Here is a 23512-nt window from a genome sequence, read left to right as displayed (position 1 = left end):
ATGAAAACGCTGGTATCCCTCCCCCCAAAATAAATGTATATTTATCGGCTTAAGTCATGAATTGCTTTTTATATTATGTATAAATTTGCCATCCCCCCCGCCAGTAAAGACTCAGCCCCCCTATCCATTCATCTAGCTCTAACTATGCTCCTGATTGACAGGTGATGATGCGTCTTGGTAACATACAAAGTTTTCGTTTATAAATCCATCAGATTCCTATTATTAGAAACTGCATTAAGTCACAGATAGAATGACTAATAATTGGGGCAAAATCATTCTTCCAGTTGATGAGAATTAAGCCCAGAGCCAGAAGAGGAGTAAAGTCTGGAGTATTTTATTGTACATTGTATTTTATTGTACTTGACTGCTAATAGTTATTAGCATAGTGCTGGGTCTCCTCTTGTGGTCATTACAGCATCAGCTTTTCTTAGGAACCACATATGTAAGTCCTGCACAGTGGCCAGAGGGATTTTGAGTCATTCCTCTTGCAGAACAGTGGCCAGGTCACTAGATGATGCTGGTGGAGGAAAACGTTTCCTGACTCGCTCCTCTGAAACACCCCAAAGTGGCTCAATAATATGCAGATCTGGTGGTGCTGCAAGCCATGGGAGACGCTCAGCTTCACTTTCATGTTCATCAAGCCACTCTCTCACCAGTCTTGTTGTGTGTATTGGTGCATCATCATCCTGATACAGCGGCAGTACTGGGCAGTGGTGGTTTAATGGTTAGGGAAGTGCTCTTGTAATTAAAAGGTTTCTGGTTCGAATCCCTGACCAGCAAGGTACCGCCCCAAAGCACTGCTCACTGGGACCTGAATTAGCTGCCCCCTGCTATGTGACATGTGGGTTAAATGCAACATTTTGTCGTTGTGGTGTGTCAACAATGACCACTGATCACTAAAAAAATAAAATGAAAAAAGTACTGTACAAGGCACCACCTTCAGGGTACAATGTTTGAACTGTTGGGTGAACATGGTTCTCCAGAATGGTTTGGTAGTCCTTGGCAGTGACTGGATGGAAGTGCCCATCTAGAACAAGTAGTGGGCCTGGGTTATGCCATGATATTGCAGCCCAAACCATCACTGATCCACCCCTGTGCTGCACTCTAGGTACACAGCAGTCCAGGTGGTAGAGACAGTGAAGGTGGACCCATCAGAGAACAGCACGTTTCATATGGTCCACAGCCCAAGATTTGTACTGCTGGCACCACTGAAACCGACGTTTGGCATTGGCACGAGTGACCAAAGGTTTGGCTACATCAGCCCGACCATGAATACTGACCCTGAGGAGCTTCCAATGAACAGTTTTGGTGGAAACAGGAGAGTTGAGGTGCACATTCTGCAGTGAGCTGCGCAGCTGTGGTTTTATTTCAGACAGCTTCCTCTAGCATCAACAGTTACTCCCGTTGGATGCGATCCATCCTTCGTGGTGGTAGGTTGACATTACCCTGGATACTGTGACTCCCCAGACACCACAAAGACTTGCTGAAGTTCCAGTCAAACCCAGATATAATAAAAGCAGAACCAAAATTCATAACTACAGAACAAGAAATATAATTATAACATAAAGATTAAAAACGACCCTGATTAAAAAAGTGGAAGCAGTATATGTGCATCTGTGTACATTACATTGGTAAGAACTGCTGCTCACACTAGTCCCTGGCTTCACACCGGTCTGACAATGTCTTCGCTTGAGCATGTAGATAGTGTCTTTGCTTGAGCATACAGACCCCCCCCAGAGCAATCAGGCAGAGCGACGCTGCGAGTAAAACAGAGAGCACCAGCACCCCCCTAAAGTTCCTGCTTCCATCCCTGCTTCCAATCTGTGGTCCATCCTGCATCACAATCACACTGTACAGGGTCTGTTCGTGGCCATTCTCCAGTGAAATGCAAAGGTATTGTCCCAGCGTATCCGGCAAGGCTGGGAACTGCAGGCTGCCCCGAGCCTGCTGTAGGTAGGTGTCCTGGTCGAGCTGGCGTCCGTCGGAGCGCTCCCAGCGTAGCGAGGCAAAATTGGAGGCCTTGGGACATCGGAGGTGCACCATTTTATCCAGAAGGACAGGCAATAGCTCTGTGGAGAGTCGGGAAATAACCGGAAATAAAAATTACCTAAATGCCCGTTCACTGTGCTCACCGAATGGTATTTTCTCAAAATCTGCCATAACTGGAATTATGCAATAGCATAATGGAAGATGAGGAAACCAGTTATTCATGTTTTCACATCAGGAAGTAGAGCTGCTACTCGAGCTGTGAATAGAGTCACAAACCTGGTGATGGACGCTTCTCTACTTCACTACTTTCGTTAGAAAGGTTACATGCCTCCATTGCATTTCCGTTTTCCACATCCTGGCGTCTGGGAGCAATAAAATTAAAAAACATTAAATCACTGACTCTGGGGTGATATTGGAGCCTCTTTGCTCTTTGTTCTCATTTCTTTCATGGCATTATTTTGTTCCAGCTGCCCCCCCCAGGTTCATCGCAGGAACCCCGTATCCTTACCAGACCCCTAGCCACTTGCAGATGAGCAGTTGATTCCCACTGGGGTGTACTTACAGTCCAGCAGGGTCTCCCGTCACCCTGGAACAGACACCTTGGTCGGGGTCCCATCCGCAGAAGGGGTCTTGGGCCAGCACACACTCCCCGCAGTTCCAGTAGAAGGAGCAGTTGGAGATGGGCACCTGAAACACCCCCTCGGAGGTCCCCACGAATACCACATCCTGCAGCATAACAAAAAGGAAGAAGGGGAGGTTCTGATTAGCAGGATGTGCCACCTCTACCTAGAACCCCACATCAAAAGACTGACACAACGGCAAGTCTTGCTCATTTGCTAGAACCTCATTGTCTTCCATGTAAGTAAGTAAGGAAAATGTATCCATAAAGCACGTTTTTTCAAACACGACATGAGTAACCGCTGCAAACTGATATCATGAACAGCAAAACATCAAAATGTCTCAAAAGAATACAGATATATTTTAAGGTTGGATTTAAAAGAAGAGATGTGTGTGAAATGTAAAGATCATAAACCCTGAGCAGCCTCCTGCTCTTGTTAGTATTAGGAAATGCTAATGTTTTGTAATGCGAGAAATATCCGGCGAGCGAGACACATGGGAAATAGGCACAGAGTGCAGGAGAAACCGGGGATACCTTGGTAATGGAGAGGAGGACGTTCTTGACAGATTGCGGTCGCTTGAAAACTTGGGTTTCTTCTATGACATGGGGGCCCTTTTCCAATAAAACCACCTTGTGAAGGAACCCGGATTCTGTCAAAAGTAAAAGAATGGTGGCAGCCAATACAGCCTGATCACCCCCAGATCTGCCATTCATGTCCGTCGATGTTTTATTCCAGTTTTGAGTGATCTATATACAGAGATCAGCTTTAATGTAGCTACTTTAGAACTACTGTAAAGCACAAACTGGCCAGGTTATCTGATGCTTTCCAGGAAAGTAATGAAGATCAAACAGTGAGGAGATCCCTGACCTACCAGTAAGCATGAAGAGCACAGTGTAGCTTCTGCCATTAGCTGCCTTAGTCCTCAGAGCAGCCAGATTGCTATAATTGTGATCTGGCATCAGAATGAAGCCCTTTTCCGCCGAATTCACACTAGCCTCAGCGACAAAGTTCTCCTTCACAAAATTAAGGTCGGCATCAGAATCAGGAGGTATTCCGCACTGTGGAGAGACAGGACAAATGGACAAACGTTTCCAATTTCCTCACAACAAAATTATACTATGTCATGTTTGTTGAGTACTGACAAAATGAATTTTCTCAAGGGTGTGCGCAGGAAAGCTTTGCAACACTTGCCGTTCCTGGAGTGACGCTGCTCCGTATTCTCTCATTAAATGACCTGTATTTTCCTGAAAAAACATTCTTGACGTCTCCAAGTCGAAATACACACACTGCAGAGTGCTTTGAGTTCACAGACCTACGGCACAAATGCAGAGCCAGGCATGAAAGGCCGTCCATCAGACCACATCCCCAATCCAATCACCCCCTTCCCCAGTCCAACATAGGCAGGTGTTTATTCCTGGCACTGGGATATGCTAGCATGTGACACTCAACAGCCACGCTATTTCATTGTGAAGTGAGAAAATTCTAGAAGTCAAAACAATGAATATGTACAATTTACACATCTGGACTGTAAATAACACTATTTCTATTTCCATCAGGTTTTTGGTTCTTGCTATAATGCTATAATTTACCTTTCTTTTTAAGAAAAGCACACACATTCAAATCTTTGCAAAACAATTCAGAAATATCAAGACTGGTTAAAATATGTGGTTAAAAAAGTGATGTTGACTTTTACAATGGGGCGGCATGGTGGTGCAGTGGTTAGCATGGTGGTGCAGTGGTACATGGTGGTGCAGTGGTTAGCACTGTTGTCTCACACCTCTGGGACCTGGGTTTCAGTCTCCGCCTGGGTTACATGTGTGCGGAGTTTGCATGTTCTCCCCATGTCGTATTGGGGTTTCCTCCGGGTACTCCGGTTTCCCCCCACAGTCCATGCTGAGGCTAATTGGACTTGCTAGATTGCCCTTAGAGAGCAGGTGTGAGTGAATGGTGTGTGAGTGTGCCCTGCGATGGGTTGGCCCCCCATCCTGGGTTGTTCCCTGCCTCATGCCCATTGCTTCTGAGATAGGCTCCGGACCCCCCCGCGACCCAGTAGGATAAACGGTTTGGAAAATGGATGGATGGACTTTTACAATTTCAGGTGGAACCAAAAACTAGCAGGAACTGTAAAGTTGTAGGGAAAATGGAATGATTTGTATGAAGTTTAAATGGGTACGAATGTATTCCAACCACTGAGAGCTGAAAAGTGCGTAGAAGAGTGTTTCATCTGGACTGAAGTCCTCGAGTGGCGGAAGGGTGACGACGTCCCGCATGACGTTGAACGGCAGACTGCCGGCTGACTGGCACACGAGGCCGGCTTTGGCGAAGGTGGTCCACTGCTTCCACAGGATACGCTGCCCACCCACATCGCTCTGCCAGGGGAGAGAAGTGTGTTCCACCAGATCGGTCTGTGTACTGACGGATCCTATGGGGGGGGGGGATGGATGGTGCTCCAAGTCTACACCTTAGTGGTTTATGTTTTCCTTTCACCAACAAAAATTCAACCCTTGTTTCAATTTTATAGATAGAAAAGCAAAAAAGAAGAGAAATTTCTCCTTACCGTGCAAACCTGTGCAACGTGGGGGACGATGTGTTTATCAAGGACGGTGCTGACTTCATTCAAGAAATAATAGACCTTGTTCTCACTGGACACAAAGGTGGAGCTTATGAAGGTGGCTTCTGGCTCAATGCAAAAACAAAACGCCATACAGGTGTGTATGTATATATATATATATATATATATATATATATACACACAAACACACACACACATATATATATGGGAATCCACGGAGGCACAAAAGACCTAGTAAGGTTTAAAAATATTAACGTTTATGCTGCTATGAGTGAATATTTTGTAACTATACAAATACATTTTCTATTGTGTGACTTCAGACATTTCCAAATTAATCATTCGCAATTGCCAGCCTTCATTCAGACATTTGAAAGCCTTTACAGTTTTCTCTTAAAAACATCACGTAGCCCAATTGTAATATTGGAATAGGTGGGAACTAATACTGGATTTTGTGTAAAGGTGCTCACTTTTCAACCGATTTTCAACCAGTTTTAGGTTTTTGCGGCCCTCCTGGCTCAAGTAGCGCGAGATGCCCGGTTGATTCTCCCAGAGGTCCTCGGGGGTGCCTACGTACAGCTCACCATCTAGGAGAAAGTCATTCTGAATGCAATGAAACCTTCTCCAATGAGCAGAGAACTGGTGGAAACAGTGAGCTGAAATCAAGCGAACATTTTACACAATGAATAGTTAAAGCAAAATTAAAAGTTTATACAGTGTTACAACATTCAACAAAATGACTTTCTAATTCCTTTCTGGAACTGTACTAATATTTGATCATTAGCGACGTGCTGCCCGGAACCTCACCGACAACAATGGCCGTGTTTCTCGAATACGGACTCATGGGGCATTGACCTTTACCGCTCTCTGCTGTTGAATCAAAGTTGAATGTCTGTAGATTCTAAGAGTTAGAAGTAGCATTAGGATTAGTCAACACTTTAACAACTTACCGAGTATATTTTCCCATTTACTCTTGGTAGTTACATATATCCCTATACACATTTCCATCCATTCATCTTCTATACCATTCATCCAAATTCCATCCATTTCCATACCCACTTATCCTATGCTGGGTTGCGGGAGTCTGGAGCTGGTCCCGGAAGCAATGGGTAAAAGGTGGGAATAGCCCAAAATAGAGCGCCAACCCATTATAGGGCTACATTTATTATATTTTAAATCAATATATCATTACAGTAACACTTTACTTGAGGCAGCATAAATAATGTAGTAGTAAACTCTTACTTAATGTATTAATTAACCAGAAATTAAGTGTTAGTTACATGCTGATTGCATGTCAAATCATCATTAATGAATTGTGATGCATGTCAAGAATTTACTGCATTTCTTATTATATCTGTTAATTCAGTTGTTAACTGCTGAAGGAACAAGTGATGAATAACTGTTTCACACAAGCTAAATATTGATCTCGTATTTGCTCATCATTAATGAATTGTGATACATCTTTTCTCCCAAGTAGCAATTATATTTGTTCATGATTTGGACTTCAGGCCCTCAGATGAGAAGCAGGGATGGAAGCAGGAACTTTAGGGGGGTGCTGGTGCTCTCTGTTTTACTCGCAGCGTCGCTCTGCTTGATTGCTCTGGGGGGGGGGGGGGGGTCTGCATGCTCAAGCGAAGACATTGTCAGACCGGTGTGATGCCAGGGACTAGTGTGAGCAGCAGGTCTTACCAATGTAATGTACACAGATGCACATATACTGCTTCCACTTTTTAATCAGGGTCGTTTTTTAACCTTTCTCTCATTATATGTTTTGCTCTGTAGTTATGCATTTTGATTTTTCATACCTGGGTTTGATGAGTCGTTCAAGCAGCTGTAACTGACATCATTTATGCTCTTTATTAATCATGCAACGACTTCGTAGTCATCAGCTTGCGTTTAGCAGGAATTTAAGCAAACGGTGACATGCTGTGACCACACTTCCCCGTTTAAAGCTGCTACATTTCATTGGCAGAAGGCCAAACGCTGCAAGCTCTTCTCCTGTTGAGTGGTTTCAGTGAGTCGCCTGTGGCATCCATCAGACCTTCAGGCTGTTTCCAATGTAACATCTTAGGTTGCAATGACACAGAGACCCCTGTGATGAGACTGCGCAGACACTGCGGATGACCTGAACCCTCCTGCCCCCGCAGCTTGTAGGGTCTGAAGCCACACATCTTGGAGTCTCTAAAACCACACACACTTACTTCCTGCACTACATCTAAACCAGAAAGTCCCTTAGTGACACTATACTCGATGGGACACATATAATACAGCATTATTCTATTACTCATGTATTAATTAACCAGAAACTAAGTTTTACTTACATGCTGATCTCATGTCAAATCATCATTAATGAATTGTGATACATGTTTTATCTCAAGTAGTCACTATATTTGTTGCAATATGTGTTAATTATGTAAACTTTTGTGAACTACTGAAGGGACAAGTAATGACTAACACAAGTGAAATACTGATCTCATGTTTGCCCATCATTACTAAATTATGACACATCGTTTATCCCAAGTAGCGCCTATATTTGTTCATAATTTGTACTTCAGTGGTAACTGAGTTATTACCAAGTATTTGTGCCCCATCAAGTAAAGTGTCGACCATTTTCACTGGCAGTATAATCTCCCATTATTATGTAACACCTGAAGTGATAACTCAGCATATACACTCGCACGGAAAAAAGCATGTGGACACTTCGGAGAAGCCTGGTTTGGCCATAAAATGCACAAAATGACGTCAGGCTTGCAAAACATTCAAATGCATGCAAGTGGTAAATCAGCAGGCCCAGGTTGTTTTCTGGTTGAATTTTAAAAACACTTCACTGCCAACTACAGCGTGACTCAATATGATCAATCATAATGGTTCCCGCACCTCATGCAGTTACTGTACTTCTTCCTAAGTAGTAACTGGGAACTGGGAGGTTACTTGTGCCCCCTCAAATAAAATGTTACCTATCATTATATCCCCAATATGAAAAACACTTAATCCTGCTCTTATGTCTTACAATGTACTCAGTTTTTAAACTCATTGTCTAAAACAGTTTTAAGAAGCACAGCATAGAAATGGCTCTGTACATTCGCCGCTTGTTGATTCAGGGGAATGAATTAAGAGAAGATTACAGGGGTCTTACTATGTATATGCAGCGGGGGCTGAAGGCAAATGTTCCGCAGGCGTACATGTGAGTCGCATTGATGAGCTGAAGGACCCGGATAAAGTTGTGGCAATCCCCCTGAAAGCCATTAACCATGCTGAAATCACATGTTCACCATTCCTCATCCATTCCTTACCAATGCGCCTTGATTTGTAAACATCATTCTCATGGTGTGAAATGTTAATGATCGGCATATATCATTCGTTAAGACTATGTAGCATCTGCAACTTTGCAAGAGGGGAAATTTTCCAGAACCTTCTGGAATATTTTGAAAGGTGCGGCTTGTGTGTTTAATATTTACACCGGTAAGGAAAGAACACACACCAACCAAATACCTTGCAATTGAAACATGCACATTTTTATGTGGCAGTGGGAAAACAGGGCTGATAATGGCTAGAAACGTTCCAGTCTGTCACCTACCAGAAATTTGATAAACAATAGCTCATAAATTACCTTTTTATCCACATATTGGCACACAGATAGCTCATTAGTTGGCTCCCAATCCAGCTGTAGAGGTGAGCAATGCAAGAAGGTGACAGAAATTAGATCAGTTTGCCGTCAGACACATCTATTCCGACATCCATTCAGAACAGATAACACTAAGTATGATCCACACAGTATATTTGGCCCACAATTAAAGTTACTGGAACACCATTAAAACCAGTCAGAAAGGTATATCATTAGGGGAGTTTATTTTATCCTACAGGTGAAAAAAAATCTCAATAATATTAGTCTAACACACTTTACTAAGAGGTGAAACCATAAAACTGTCTTGAAGAAGCATCCCGTGGTGAGACACTCGTTCTATTATTTACTCACAATTTTTCAAAAATGTCCTTTAAAAACATACTTACCTTTCGCATCATCTCTATGACCCCGGGCTTGCTGACATCCAAAGCAAACAAAGCGTCACGTGCTCCCACGAAAAGTGTGTCCCCATCCTCACTAAGCAGCAGGGTGGTGGTATTCTGGGCGTCGGGCCTGGTGAAGTGGGTCAAGGCTCTTTCAGGGTCACCTGGTTAAGACAGAAATGTCACAAAGAGACAAACCGGGTCATTTTTGTATTATTCCAGTGTCCCATTTCGCTCACTTTTGGGCTGCAGCAGGAAAATGGAGCCCCAGGCCGAAACCCAAATACACCTCTGACAGGCAGCAGTGCAAGGCTACAGCACTAACTACTGAATCACCATGACAAGTCATGACTGCTGGTCAGAATCAACGTCACACAGCCTGTCCATTTCCTGTGCAATCAGCCCACTTTATCACGCACTGCCGCTTGAGCGTAACTGCATGCATTCATCTTATTCACTGGAAGGTGGTAAACTATCAGATCTTCAGAAAAGAGGCTGCTGCAGCTCTCGTGCTAAACTCGATACAACAGGAAGCCAAGGTTCTGATGCATCTTCGGTTTAGTCTCTCACTTGGACTAGGTGCCGGAAACACAAGAGCAAACAGCTAAACCCAGCTAACAAGGCTAGTTCCTAGAAGTTCAGTCAATGTGAACAATTTGCAACGCTTATCAACAATGTATTTTCGTTTGTCTATTTTAGAGGGCCTACATTCTTTGATCCTCTGCCTACAAGGGCCCCTGACCCTATTGAGGGCGTTTGGCTGCCAAGGGCCCTTGAATTGTGGTGGTGGTGCTGGTGGGGGTGGGGGGGGGGCACACAACCCATAACGTATAATAAAATGTTGTTTTATAATAAAATATAGTTAAGTTTTGAACCCATGACTTCTGACGCGTAAAGGGACAGTGTCCCCTCTGGAATACCATGCCCTTTCTCTGTTTTTGTATTATTATAATTAGATGTAGCTGTAGTAGTTTTAACAACAACTAGTAGCGCAGTGATTATCAATCTTTGTTAAAAAGAAAAGAAAAGAAAAAAGTTGCAAAAAGTTTTGAGAGGTGGAATTAGCGTTTGGTTTTAAATCCCGCTACACAAAGCGCACGCGATTGTGCGAGAAACCACGATTAATATGACAAAAGAAAAATAAAGTATGATTTGGGAGCGGCTAGCCAGGGCTGTTTTGCGCGCTCGATGCAGCTTGAGAGGCTGCTATCATAACGAAGTGTACATACCACTGTTGCCAGAGAGAGAAAAAAATCGTGGGTCATTTTAAGCATTCGCCACTTGTGTATCTTCGTTTGGAAGATATTCAAACTAAACTGCAAAATGCCTCAAAAACATGATATACAAACGAAGTGGGAATTCTTCTGGAAATGGTTCTGTATTTATTAGTTTAAAATATTAATAATGTATAAATACGTGTATTATACATTATATTAAATATAAAATTAAAAGAGCTCTTGTATCGTAATCCGTAGCGGCATTGGAAGTTGTGCATGGGAATGGGATCGGAACTAAAAAAATGTGGATCGGTCCATTTCTATTTTTTTTTCTCCCTCACTCTCATCCCCCTCCCTTTGAAGTTTTGCATATTCAAAAAGTAACGTTTCATTTTGTTTCGCAGTATAAATAAAAATAAGTGAAATACCGGCTAATAATTATAATATAAATATAATTATACAAATATAATTTGTCTCTTATGCTCCACCCCCAACAATAAAGGACTAAACTCGTCTCTCCATGTGTCGCATCTTTGCGTTGAATGATCTGGCCCCGTTCATCGTTCGGCACTCAAATATTAAGAAAAAGAATCGGCAGGTTTGCACGGTAACTCACCAATGAAGAAAGACATGCGTGGAGAGAGACTCCCCCAGCAGAGTCCCAGGAGCCCCAGCAGGACAGCACTGAAGCTCGCCTCACTCCAGCACGACATGCTGATGGACCCCAGATACATGTGTAGGGCAGTGCCTAATCTTGGCTGGTTTTTTGCTTTATGCCGCTACCTTGTGTGATACATCAGTGCGTCTGAGGACTCTGATGACAGAAGAAGAAATTATATGTAGATGTACCACTTCCTCTCCGTGCTTCCTTTTAGAGACCTTGATTCAGCTCTAAACCAAACTCTTACATATGCTGTCACTGTCCTGTTAACGTGCTCCTACTGAGACATATTTACATGCACTTAAATCGGATGGGTCCTCGGTTTTAAAGTATAGATCCATTGAGCTCAGCACAGGCACATGTGAACTGAAAAAGTGATTTTTAGTCTGGGAGGGGGGGGGGGGTTTCTGTCTGCTGAAAGATAATTTCAGAAGTAACACACAAGTATTCACGCAACTGAAACCCCACAAGAAAGCAGCACTTCTCTATCCTGATTTTAAAAACAATTGTTTGTTTTGGATACGCAGAACAACATTTTGCAAGGAGACTATCTAGGTTAATATTGAGCTAATATTGAGTTGTGGCTTTTGCACAACTGCACAGAAGGTTAAAACATCAGTTTCTGGTCTGAGGAAACACACGCCTCATGTGTCCTCAACTGGCAGCTTTACAGAACCCACAGGACACCAGCCTCACATTGACCAGTGAAGGGGAGACTCTGGGATGCTGACCTTCTGCGTTACAAAGAAAAACCCATCGGCCAATAAAGATCACGATTTAAAATGGGCAAAACGACACAGTCGCTGGATGGGGCTGGGGTGGGTGAGTGATTGGAAATAAGTGTTAAGGGCAGACAAATCTAAATTCGAGGTGCTTGGATCTCGGAGAGGAACATTTGTCGCAAATGAAGAACTGCTAGTGGACGACGTCTGTCAAGCCTGATGGAGGAGACCTGGTCGCCTGCGATTGCTTTGATTCTGTCAAAGTGGGGAATTTCTGAAGGGAAAGGGAAGGAAGTCTATTACATAATATTGCGAAGCGATGCCACATCCTGTGGACAGCATTTGATTGGAGCCAGTTCAACGAGACAACAGGAGAGTAACTCAGAGCACTGCTGCAAATTATGCAAAACCTATTTAGAGAAGAAGGTTTCCCAGTGGGCTGATGGTAGCCCCCCCCCCCCCCCGAGGTGGATGGTTCAAGCCCGGCCTTGGCACATCGGCAGGTCCTTCAGCACGGCCCTTAACCCCCCACCTCCCTGGGTGCTGCTATGGGTGCCTGCCCTTCACAGCCAGCTTGCTCTCACCTACAGAGCGCAAGCTGAGGGAGGCATAAAGAGAATTTATCCAATAAAGTTAGCCAATTATTATTATATTTACTGTTTTTTTATTTACTTATGGGCCTACCTCTGCTAGGCAGCGGGACTCCACGACCTGTGTCGTGACACTTTACTCCCGCGATTATCATCAAAATTAAACAGCGACATCTGGTGGATTGAAATTGTTATAGCACCATCTCAGAATGAGATTTTGTGGGCGCTGTTGTAAATGTACCATAGTATGAATTTAAAGTAAGGAAACCGATATTTAGATTTCAATTAAAAGGACCTTCTAAAATCATGCAGGTGCAATGTTAATATGACACAGCTAGATAAGTCTTACAATCAAGGAATCAAACCAGTCAAAGTGCAAGAATAACTATTTGGCCAAGAACTCCTAGGAGTCTTTCAGTTTTAAAGTAGTTTGTAAAACCTGAATTAGTTCAAAGCGTCCTCCCTGACTTGGATTATCTGCTCACCCTACTTTACTAGAAGAAAGAACATCTGTGTGGTGATATTTCTCAAATCTTGCGATTTGGACAGTGTGACTTGGCACTTAACCATCTCTCCTATTTGACTCTCCCTACCGGCCCCTGGAGGATGGGCTCCCCCTTTGAGTCTGGTCCCTCGCAAGGTTTCTTCCTTCTTGCGAGTTTTTCCTTGCCACTGTCGCCTATGGCTTACTCACTGGGGGCTTTGGGTGGGGATGCTGTAAAGCGCTTTGAGACGATGTAATGTTGTGATAACGCGCTATACAAAAATTAATTTGCTGTTTGTGGTATGATTTCAAAATGTTCCTAAAAAGGACAACTTTTCCTCTTTCTGGTAGGTTCTATTACTTAACGCTGAAATCCAACAACTAACAAAACTCTCTCAGTGCAGCACTGATGCAGAAGTGTGCGCGAAGTTTCACTTTAGAGTGACACCTCAATGTATCCGTCATGATGTGTCCTCCTGATGGACGTCCACTCATAGGACCCAGATCAACTGTCAGGACGCATGACGTACTGACGCTAAATCACGTGTTCTCTACTACCGACTATAGCGGCTTATTTTTAGCGATAAACACCCCTGTAGCCTACATTTCTTTTTTAGCTGTGCCAGAATTTCTTGGTAAAATGCTTTAAATACCAAGGGGAGACGCGTGTGAACTTGCAGATGTCGTGTCTGCCTTGCTGCGATCATACACACACTCGGACGATGTTGTCTCAAACGAGTTAGCATGTTCCCCTTTGTTTTCAGCAACAGAGTTCAGTGTAACATCAAATGGACAGTCTGGTAATGTTTTCAAACCAGCCAATCAGTACTGTTCCCAAGCATGTCTGACCCCCAAAGTCCTGTTCATTTGACTGGTGTGATTACTCCATACTGTGCCTGGTATCACTCTGTCTCCACTGCCGGTTTACTTTACTGGGAAACCAAATGTTCCCCACACTGCTGATTATGACAGACTGTAACCAACCAACTCACAATCATAATCATATAATATTTCCATGAGGAACATCTGGCTGTAAACCTTGGTTCCGCCCGTCTCAATAAATGTAAGCCTATTCAGTCGTTTATTGTGCAACATATCATGAGAGAAACTAATTACTGATACACCTAAAATGGTCTTTAATCCAACGTGTGATGAAAACCTCTTACCACAAACTCACACACCCTCACCTGTCCCTAATCCACTCAACAGGTCGATTAGTTCCCACTGGCAGCAAATCCATCCCTTTGGAACGGCATCTGTGTTACAAGAAACAATGAAAAGAGGTATTTCGAAAGACAAAGAATTTCTATATCTGCGTCAAAAATGTAAACAACTTAAGAAACAGTAGCACTTTTGCTCAGCTTTCCACAGCGGAATGCATGTATCTTAGTATAGATTTCTGTTATAAGTTTTAAACAACAAACATATCTCTAGTACCACATTCTAAACACTTAGTACTGCAATCTAGGAACGAGTGTATCTAATACAATATCATTAATAGAGATTAAAGTCTTTTGCCTGAAAATGTTTTATTAAAAAGCTATAAACACGTTTCATTAGTTCCTTCATTTTATCTCAAAACCGCTTTGATGGCGAAATGCTGAGGTGACCAGAGGTCATTCATGGGATCCTTTGATGCTCAAGGCAGATTTCTTGTCTATTTCAGCCATAGACTGTTATCACCTCTGGTTGGCCACTGATGAGCTGCAAGATCCCCTGCAGAAACTTCCCTGCCGAAACTGCCCTGCAGACACTTGCATTTTTTTGTGGGTGGGGGAAGGGAGGGTAGAATGCCTGTTTTGGAGTCTTGTTACACGGGGTGGCTTGCTATCCATTTTCGGAGAGTCAGGTGACCATAATTAAAGCATTCTTTCAGTCTGCTGGTTCACTATATAGCCATGTTCTGCTATTGCTAAGATAGACACCTTGAAAAGAGTCTGTTCCATTTTTAAAGGTAAAGTGCAGATACGCCCGATTATGCTGCTGTGTTTGTGACTTTCTTTGTCAATTCATGCATGCTTGAGCTTCCTGAAATGTTTTGACAGAGATCAGATGACATGTTTAAATATTTGCATTGAAATAAAGAGCTTAACACAATTTGGCTCGACTTTAATATGACTGCACTACACTGTAATACGTCTAGTTATATTATAAAAGTAAAACTACACAATTACATCACTAATGTCCATTTCAAATTAAAAGGAAAGAGAACGGATTAAACCCTTATCAAATCATCGACTTCACACAACTCTCCAGAACGTCATTTAACTCTCTGAAATTACCTGCAGAGACGTATACTTGTGCTGTCCCTGTACAGCATTTTTAAAATTGTCTCTCATTTTCACATTTTCATAATCAATTGATGAATAAGTTAGTTCATTAGTTTGTTGGTGTGCTTACTGGAAAACTATCACATTCCCAATTGCTATGCTAATGTGCAGCTACATTTATGCAAATATGTACATTTCTATGTGAAACACCATCACTAAGAAAAACATCCTTGTGTATGAATGTCAGTTTGTTTATATATATTCGCAAGTTGAGGAGCGCCTCTATATATATATATAGAACAGGCGCTCCTCAACTTGCGAACTTTCAAACACAAACGAAGCGGACTGTAAATCCAAACTTTGTTCCGTAGGCTCCCGTTTCCTGTTTGCAACATCTTTTTTTTTTTGCACGCCAATTCCGCCTAGTGCGACTTCTGGCCACTACTCCCACCGCGCAGCAGCGTAGCGTGCGTACTCCCAGCATCCATGAAAAACAACTTACGAACATTTCAAGCTACGAACGGCCATTCGGAACATTCGGAAGTAGAAGCGTCTGTATATATAAATATATGTAGATTATTACTGTCTACGGACTATAATCACCTACATATTTACATTATAATCTAGTATTGTTTATTGTTGCGGATGCGGGACATGGTGCGGCACCAAAACATTGGGTTTTATTTAAGGGAAGCACAGAACACAGTTACGGTAAAGCAATACCTGTAAAGCAATCCGTCAAAAATACATTTTAGTGGACAGGCAAGGAGCTTCTTTGAAGAATTCTTCAGAAAGGTGGTTTATTTGGTTAATTTACAGTAGCCAGTTACATGTGTTCATTCTTAAAAGACTTTTTAAAAAAGTAACCCTTAGGCAAATTAATCATTAACCTATGCAAGGAACCTGAAGTTTAAATTTCCAGTTATCTAATCCAGTTTATCATGCTTTCAATGGTTACTCCACACAAATACCAAATTAACATTCCAGTGACATTTCTATTTGTTTAAATGTCCAGCTATCACAAACCATTTTTGTTGTACAGGTATTCTTATATACTCCGAAATGAGATACGTGTATCTGTAGTGAAAGTAGTGACTATGTCTTTGCAAGATGCATTCAGGGCCGTTACGCCCCACAGAGTTGTAAAGCCTTATAATGTGAAAACAAGCACAAAGATGGATGCCTAGCAAAAAAAAGTATAAACACATCGGACTGATACCATAGCCTGTAGAGACATGCTCTCATTTCCACTGAATAACTGACAAGCATTGGATTTAGGCTTTATTTTTCTTTTCTGGGGGGAAATGACTCGCTGTTGAAGTGGCACTAACATCCAGCTGCATTCGGTTGAAAGGAAACTGCGCCCACAAAGGAGACATAAAATAAAAACAAAGGCGCTCAATCAAAGAAGCTCGTGCGAAAAATGTCTGCTTAATGGCCTGTTATGTCCTGCGGTGTGCGCTGTGCTTCCTGGGATAAGCTCCACACTCATTTATGGGGTACATGGTTCTGAGAAATTGGTTGTGTGTGTGTGTGTGGGGGGGGGGCTCATGTATATATTACATTGTGGGGAACAAATATCCACACAATGTGATAAAAACCTGTTATTTTGACATCGTGGGTGCCACCTTTTCGGTCCCCACAAGGAGAAATTCAATTTTATAAAAATCTGTTACTGCACTCAAAAGACTACAAATCCCTACAAACGTCTTTGGTTACTTATGGTTACGGTTAGGGCTGGGTAGGGGATAAGGTTGTTTCTATGTATATGAATGGAAAGTCCCCACAAAGATATGAACACAAACGTGTGTGTGTGCGCGCGTGTTATTTGTCTCTAAATATACGATTCAATCATGGAGTTAACACTTAACTTATTAACTTACTGTAAAGTTCTTATCAACATTATAAACTTATTAACTTCTTATTACTTATTATAAAGTTTTACTTTCGACATGTCATTTTATAGGCCTATTGGAAACCACCTGTATTGTTTCAACTCGAATAACTTATTCGAGGAGAATCCTATTACAATTTTGATGAGAATAGAAACGGCCTGCAGTCTATTTCCTGTTCTGCAGGTCGGTTTTGTTTTTGTTTTGCCTTCATTGTTTGCTGGGTGCCGGACTTTCGCCTCGTCTATGCATTCGACCAATAAGGTAGAGCCTTGGCCTATAGGGGAGGAGGAAACTTCGTGAGATCCCGGGCATCTATTTGCGTTCTTTTGTGGTGGCACTGGAGCTGTCAGTTTGTTTGCTGGACCCCTGGAAAAGGTAAGGGCTTTGCGTTACATCTGTGTTCATTGCTTTTTGTCCACCAATGAGCCTCCAAATATTGCGTTTGTAAATACCAAACAGTGACGAATCCATATTAACAAGGCACTGAGCAAATAGTTAAAAAAATAGTAGGTGAATCTGAAAACCAGCTATGAATATGAAGTTGCTTTTCATATTGTTCATTTGAAATTGATTTTTGATTGTAATTTAATTAGGGTGCAACTATTCTACAGTTCTGCGCTGCGTGCTTTGTTTGTTGTACTCGCTATCTCTTTTTACTGTAGATATGTCGATACTAAAGCGGCATGTAACACCGTGAGAAGCAAAGATCAGCGGTTTCCGCAGTCTGCGGTCACCCTCAGCGGTCGCGCTTTGTCAGGCTTTTTTCTGCATTTTAAAATGATATTTCTGCTTTAAAGTTTTTAAAGTGTGCAATGTAAAGTGTGGTGACGCTTATTTCTGCTTATTTTAAAATGATATTTCTGCTTTTAAGTTTTTATCCAAAATTAATAAGTTAGAGGATCCGTGGCGATGCCTAAACTAACAGAATTAATTTTTTCCCCACATGAACATACAAAATCCACTTTGCGCTTTATGCTTACATCCTCGTCCCCAGTTCAGTTCGTATGTAAAATGGGATCTTTATTTTTATTTAGTATCTTGTTCATTCTACAATGGTCTTTAAGCATTCATTCTGCGGAATGAGTTTGATGCAACAGGTACGTGTAGTTTTTATCGGATTAGTTGTTCCTATCTTTTCCTCCAAAATTCGAAAAACACACTGCCCAGGTAAAACAGCAAATTAAAGGTTTTCTTGGGTTTCGCTTATTTGTTCTTATCTGCGTTCTTCTGGTACTTACTCCCTATTCTCTGCGTAATTTTTTCGTTTTATAATGGGCCACCGAATTCCACACAGCAGACGTTCCGGCTGCTGTTGTCCACATTTCCTCCCGAGAGAATGACGAACCATGTCTGCAAGTCTCCCGCAACCCGCCTTTCTTATCTAATGTTCAGTCGCGGTTCAGCTCTTGTTCTCCTGGAGGGGGTGGCTGACATAAACTACATGTGACCTAATATTCTTAGCAAATGTAAGCTAAATTATTTTCGTTTATTTTCTTTTTCAGATAGTCATAATGAAAGTGGCATCCTTTAACGTGCAAAGATTTGGGGAAAACAAAGTGGCGGACAAAAATACCCTTTCCACTTTAATAAAGGTGAGTAGGGAAAATAATCACATAAGAATAGACCTAGAAAAATGTATGTCAATGCATCAAAAAAATTCTTATTAAATACGACGAACATTTATATTTGGCATGCGTCGGTTGTGGTATCGGTTACGACACGCATGGAAATTTGGTAACATTGTATTTCCTGTGTCCTGTCGCCCAGATTGTGTCGCGATATGACATCATCGTTATCCTCGAGGTGGTCGACACCAAAGGAAAGGCCATGAAGAAATTCCTGGAAGAGCTCAATAAGTAAACATTCCTATCTGAATGTTATAAGTACCAAGTAAAATTTGACTGTCATGTTAAGTCCATATTGTTTGTGCTTTGCAATTCTGTTTAAGGTTTTATTACTAATTTTCATGTTCAGTCCACCGTGACGGTTAAAATAGTCTAAATATTGGATGGAGGGCTGGCGCTTTACTGCGGGGCGGTGGGAGGGCAATAGCAAACATATATAATATAAACATACACATTTATTTAGGGAGGGCTAAAAACAGTATCACTTGCTTTAGTTTTCCTAAGTTGTTGTTTGGGTACATCAGTTAAAAAATTCCCATTAAGCTGTTTTCCTGTAATTTCTATGGAGACTAAAAAGAATTTGAATTTTATAGTACTTTCTTTGGGTTATAGTTTCATGCATTTGGCATGAATCCAGAGAAATCTGGATTTCCTAAGTAGTTGCTTTAGGACATAAAGTCACGTTTTCACAAAGCATTTTAGAGGCTCCCAAGTGTGCATCTGAAACTGCTCCTTTTCCTACTTCAGATGTAAAACATCCTTTTAACAACCACCAGATGGCCAGTGCTCCGCACAGATGAGTTTTATTTGCCAGTTAATAGGCATTCCCATTACAGCTTAACGATGTCCTTCACATACTTCAACAGTATTGGTAACATTAAACATTGTCCCAAATTATTTCAGGTATTCTTTCATGTTAATTAATTGTAGTTCTAAACATAACAAAGTCATTCTTAAATACATTGTAATTAATGCTAATTAAAAACATTTATAATTTGATGTCTAGAATGCGTTTAAAATGTATAACATTGTTACATTGCAATAGAGTATTAAACACCCAAGGCATACAAAAAGAAATGTCTGCTGAACACAAAAAGCCAAAACTTGAAACTTGAGATCAACGGAGAAGCAGTCACATTGTGATGAGCTGTACGATGGGGGCGTGGCACATCATTCAATAGTAATATGCATTAAACAATGAGCATCTACCTCCTTGCATTTCTTACTGGAGATTTTGTGTACTATGTTTGCAGAGCCAATCCAGCCAAACCCTACACTATGACGGTGAGCATGAGACTGGGACGCAAAACCTACAAGGAGCAGTACATGTTCCTCTACAGGTAATCATTTCACTGTCCTTTATTAAAAATTATAAGTGGGTATAGAAAATGCATGGATTATTATTATTGTTATTATTATTATTTCTACTGGTACTACTACTAATACAATAACACCATTATTAATAATAGTAACAATATCGATCATAATAATACTATTAATAATTAAGGTCAAATTGGAGTTATCAAATAGTGAATAGATGTGCCCTGTAATGTGCTGGCACCCCATCCTGGGTTATTCCCTGTAGCTTCCGCAATCTCAGAAACAGGGTAAAAATTTGTACCTTTGATTGTCAGTGGGCCTGTACCCTCAATGGGTCTGCCAATTGTACCCTTAGCTGTAGGTAATTGTACCTTTTAAGGTACAGAAATGGATTCTGAGGAACAGAATGCTGTTCGATGGTACATTACCGCTGTTTGTACCTTTGGGATGTTCCTCAGAGTCCATTTCTGTACCTTCTGTACCTTACAATTATAAGGCTACAGCCCCAGGGACAAGCAAAGGTACAAATTTTTACCCTTTTTTTCTGGAGAGTGTAGGATAGGCTCCAGATCCCTGTGACCCTAAATAGGACAAGGGGGTGCAGAAAATATCTCAAATCCATCCATTTTCTATTCCACCTTGTGAAGGTAACACGGAACTGTGAGGTATTTATTAATTATTCTGGCTTTTCTTGTCATTATTGATATAGATCGACTGGGGGAAGTGTCAAATGATGTTTTGTTTTTAACAGAGAAAGCATGGTGAAGGTGATTGACACCTACCAGTACGAGGACAACCAGGCGGGAGACGAGGACGCCTTTGCCCGAGAGCCGTACATACTGCGCTTCCGCTGCCTGAAAACAAGTAAGCTTCCGGCAGGCTAGGCGGCCGGCTCTCTGCATCGCGTACAGCGCGGGAAATCCACCGATCTGCTCTAACACTAACCAGTCTCCACGTGCTTCCTGTGCAGAACTGAAGGACCTGGTTCTCATCCCAGTGCACACAAAGCCAGAAGACACATTTAAGGAGCTAGACGAGCTGTATGACGTCACTGTGGCTGTCAGGGAAAAGTGGGAAACTGATGTAGGTGTGACCCATAGCCTGGAGGGAGAAGTTAACTAACTAAGCTACTGCGCTTCTTCTCTGTTATCATTTCCTGTTTTCAAAATCATCAATCATCATCTTCCTGGGAGAGCAATGGGAGTTGGTTCATTCTGTACAAAGTCTTGACATTATTTGTGTATTTCAGTTGTATCGGAAGAAGGAAGTGCTTTTGATGTAGATATATATCGTGAGAGATTCGGCCGTTTGGTTGTGGACAGCATTTTCATGTCGATGCTTCTTTCAGAACATCATGATCCTTGGGGACTTCAACGCGGACGGTGCCTATCTCTCTAAGGGGAAGATGAAAAAGATCCGAATCCGCAGTGATGTGAACTTCAACTGGTTGATTGGGGATGATGTGGACACCACTGCTAACACAGGAAATGACAACACCTATGACAGGTGGATGAATGTCCAGCACAGTAGTACTGGATTACATATCAGTATTAGGTCGTGGTGTGGCGTCACGTCCATGTGAAAACTCGACGGTGATAAAACACAAAGTGTAAAATCTGCAAGTTTGAACATTTCTTGTGCGTAAATATTCAACTCACAAAGTCAAATATGAAACTAGCGAGCACAGGAAGAAGAATTGCGTGCGCGTGTATCATAATATTATCATAACAGTCTTCTGTCTTTGATGAATGTTTATTTGCGTCTCGATTTTATAGATATCGTCTGGCGCCAAGTAGATTGTTTTCAGCTGCTCTTTGTGCTCGTGTTAAATTTTTGTGGTTGAGTTTTGACACGGTTTTGACAGTTTGGGGGCGGGGCTGATTCTGTCAGCAAGCGCTATAGGCTGATGATTACTGGTTTTGTGCAAAACACCAGGATCAGTCAGTGCATAGTGGCCCGAGGCCGACCAGTGTGGTGAAAAGATCACCCTATTATTGTCTTGTATTAATTAACAAAAAGGAAAAAAAAAATTGCTTCAGACGGGAGCCGACTCCAATGATTCATGTAAATTCGTTCGCGACCGACAGACACATCACTAGCGGACAAAGAGGAACGTCGGTGGGTGTCTAGGTTAGAAGCAAACCACGGTTTATCTATCGTATAATTATAATTTCATTAATAGTAAATAGTAAAGCGTTTGCTGTTTTTAATGAGCATGTGGTACAGGGGTCATCAGCCAATAGTATTCACTGACAGAAATGACCATGAGCCCGCCCCCAGCATGTTAGAACTACCCCCACATCAAAACTCAAGCACAAAAATTTCACGTGGCCATAGAGAGCCCCCCAGAGGTAATCTACCTGGCGCATGCGGACAATTATCAAATTGAGAAGGAAGAACATAACATCTGAGAATGATTGAGAATTAGTACGATGGACGCGCACGCAATTCTCCTTTCTGTGCTCGCAAGTTTCAAGTCGGAAATTCACGCACATGGAACGTTAAACCTTGGAGATGTATATTTTTCACTTTGTGCTTTATCCTCCCCTATCTGTTTTTTTTTTGTAGCCATATTATTACTTCTTACGCAGGGCTGCCAACTCTCACGCATCTGACGTGACACACGCTTTCAGACACGCACGCAAAAAATCTTACGGCAAAATCAGTATTATTCCATTATAAACCTATATTAGCTACATCAAAAGCGCTGGGGTAGTTTGCAGGTCTTACAGAGTATTTACAAGGTAATAAAACTGTTACATAGATGTAAACACATGTGCAGACATAAAGGACATTTATGAGGCTGAACATCTCAAGCCAGCCAGCTGATCGAAGTTGGCAACCCAGTGTATGTAATTCATAAGCTAGTTACAATGGCGAAGCATAAAGTTTCAACTCTGCCCGTATCCATTCCCTCCAGGATCGTGGTTTATGGGAAAAATATGCTGGATTCCATAGTGCCAAAGTCAGCCATGCCATTCAACTTTCAAGAAGCATTCGGCCTGACTGCAGAAACGGTAATCGTCCCGTCACGACTCCCACAAATCCCAAAATCCCATTCACTTGTCCTAATACTTTATGTTAATCTATGTACAACAAAATGCATCGTTGTTAAAACCAAAGTCCATTTGTAACCAACATCCTTCATCATCTAGGCTTTGAATGTGAGTGACCACTACCCTGTGGAGGTAGAACTGAAGGCAGCCTAGAGAGTCTCGCAGGAGTAAAGTGGAAGCTCCACGAAGCTCGAGTGCCTGCAGATAAGCGCAACAAGACGACCTCTCAAGACGATTACTGTGCCTTCAGGACATTTCTGCTGCATTCATACTACAAAAATGCAGGATGTTTACCACAAGTATACAATCTACTGCAATTCTCTGCAGAACTGCTCAGGATAAACCATTATAAATCTTTTTAATAACATTATGGACTTATAAGAAAATTAAGTATGTTTTTAACAGTATATATTTTAAAATGTTTCTGATGGAAAAACATTAAGGAAAAAAAAAAATTAAAAGCCTTGATTCTAATATTGTGAGCGT

At 41.8% G+C, this 23512-nt stretch overlaps 2 protein-coding genes across 2 annotated transcripts; one reads left to right on the top strand and one right to left on the bottom strand.

Annotated features, from left to right (window-relative positions):
• Positions 1-1335: 1335 nt before the first annotated feature.
• Positions 1336-14104, bottom strand: LOC125748432 (semaphorin-4A-like). Its single transcript, XM_049024517.1, has 15 exons — positions 14048-14104; positions 11020-11217; positions 9190-9350; positions 8789-8842; positions 8315-8413; positions 5986-6079; positions 5649-5765; positions 5167-5285; positions 4797-4978; positions 3801-3921; positions 3481-3667; positions 3143-3258; positions 2552-2715; positions 2266-2351; positions 1336-2069 (listed from the first exon to the last, which is right to left on the bottom strand). The coding sequence occupies exons 2-15, from the start codon at positions 11135-11137 to the stop codon at positions 1651-1653; spliced, it is 2037 nt and encodes a 678-aa protein (XP_048880474.1). The 5' UTR covers positions 11138-11217; positions 14048-14104; the 3' UTR covers positions 1336-1650.
• A 3143-nt stretch (positions 14105-17247) lies between these two features.
• On the top strand, positions 17248-23500 carry LOC125749051 (deoxyribonuclease gamma-like). Its single transcript, XM_049025903.1, has 9 exons — positions 17248-17400; positions 18528-18617; positions 18793-18881; positions 19904-19990; positions 20722-20834; positions 20941-21053; positions 21319-21476; positions 22891-22987; positions 23126-23500. Exons 2-9 carry the CDS (start codon positions 18537-18539, stop codon positions 23177-23179), a joined length of 792 nt encoding a protein of 263 aa, XP_048881860.1. The 5' UTR covers positions 17248-17400; positions 18528-18536; the 3' UTR covers positions 23180-23500.
• Positions 23501-23512: the final 12 nt, after the last annotated feature.

This window comes from Brienomyrus brachyistius, chromosome 9 (assembly GCF_023856365.1).
Source record: "Brienomyrus brachyistius isolate T26 chromosome 9, BBRACH_0.4, whole genome shotgun sequence".
Classification (NCBI taxonomy): domain Eukaryota; kingdom Metazoa; phylum Chordata; class Actinopteri; order Osteoglossiformes; family Mormyridae; genus Brienomyrus; species Brienomyrus brachyistius.
Note: the sequence above shows the minus strand (reverse complement) of the source record. Positions and strands in the feature narration are given on the sequence as shown.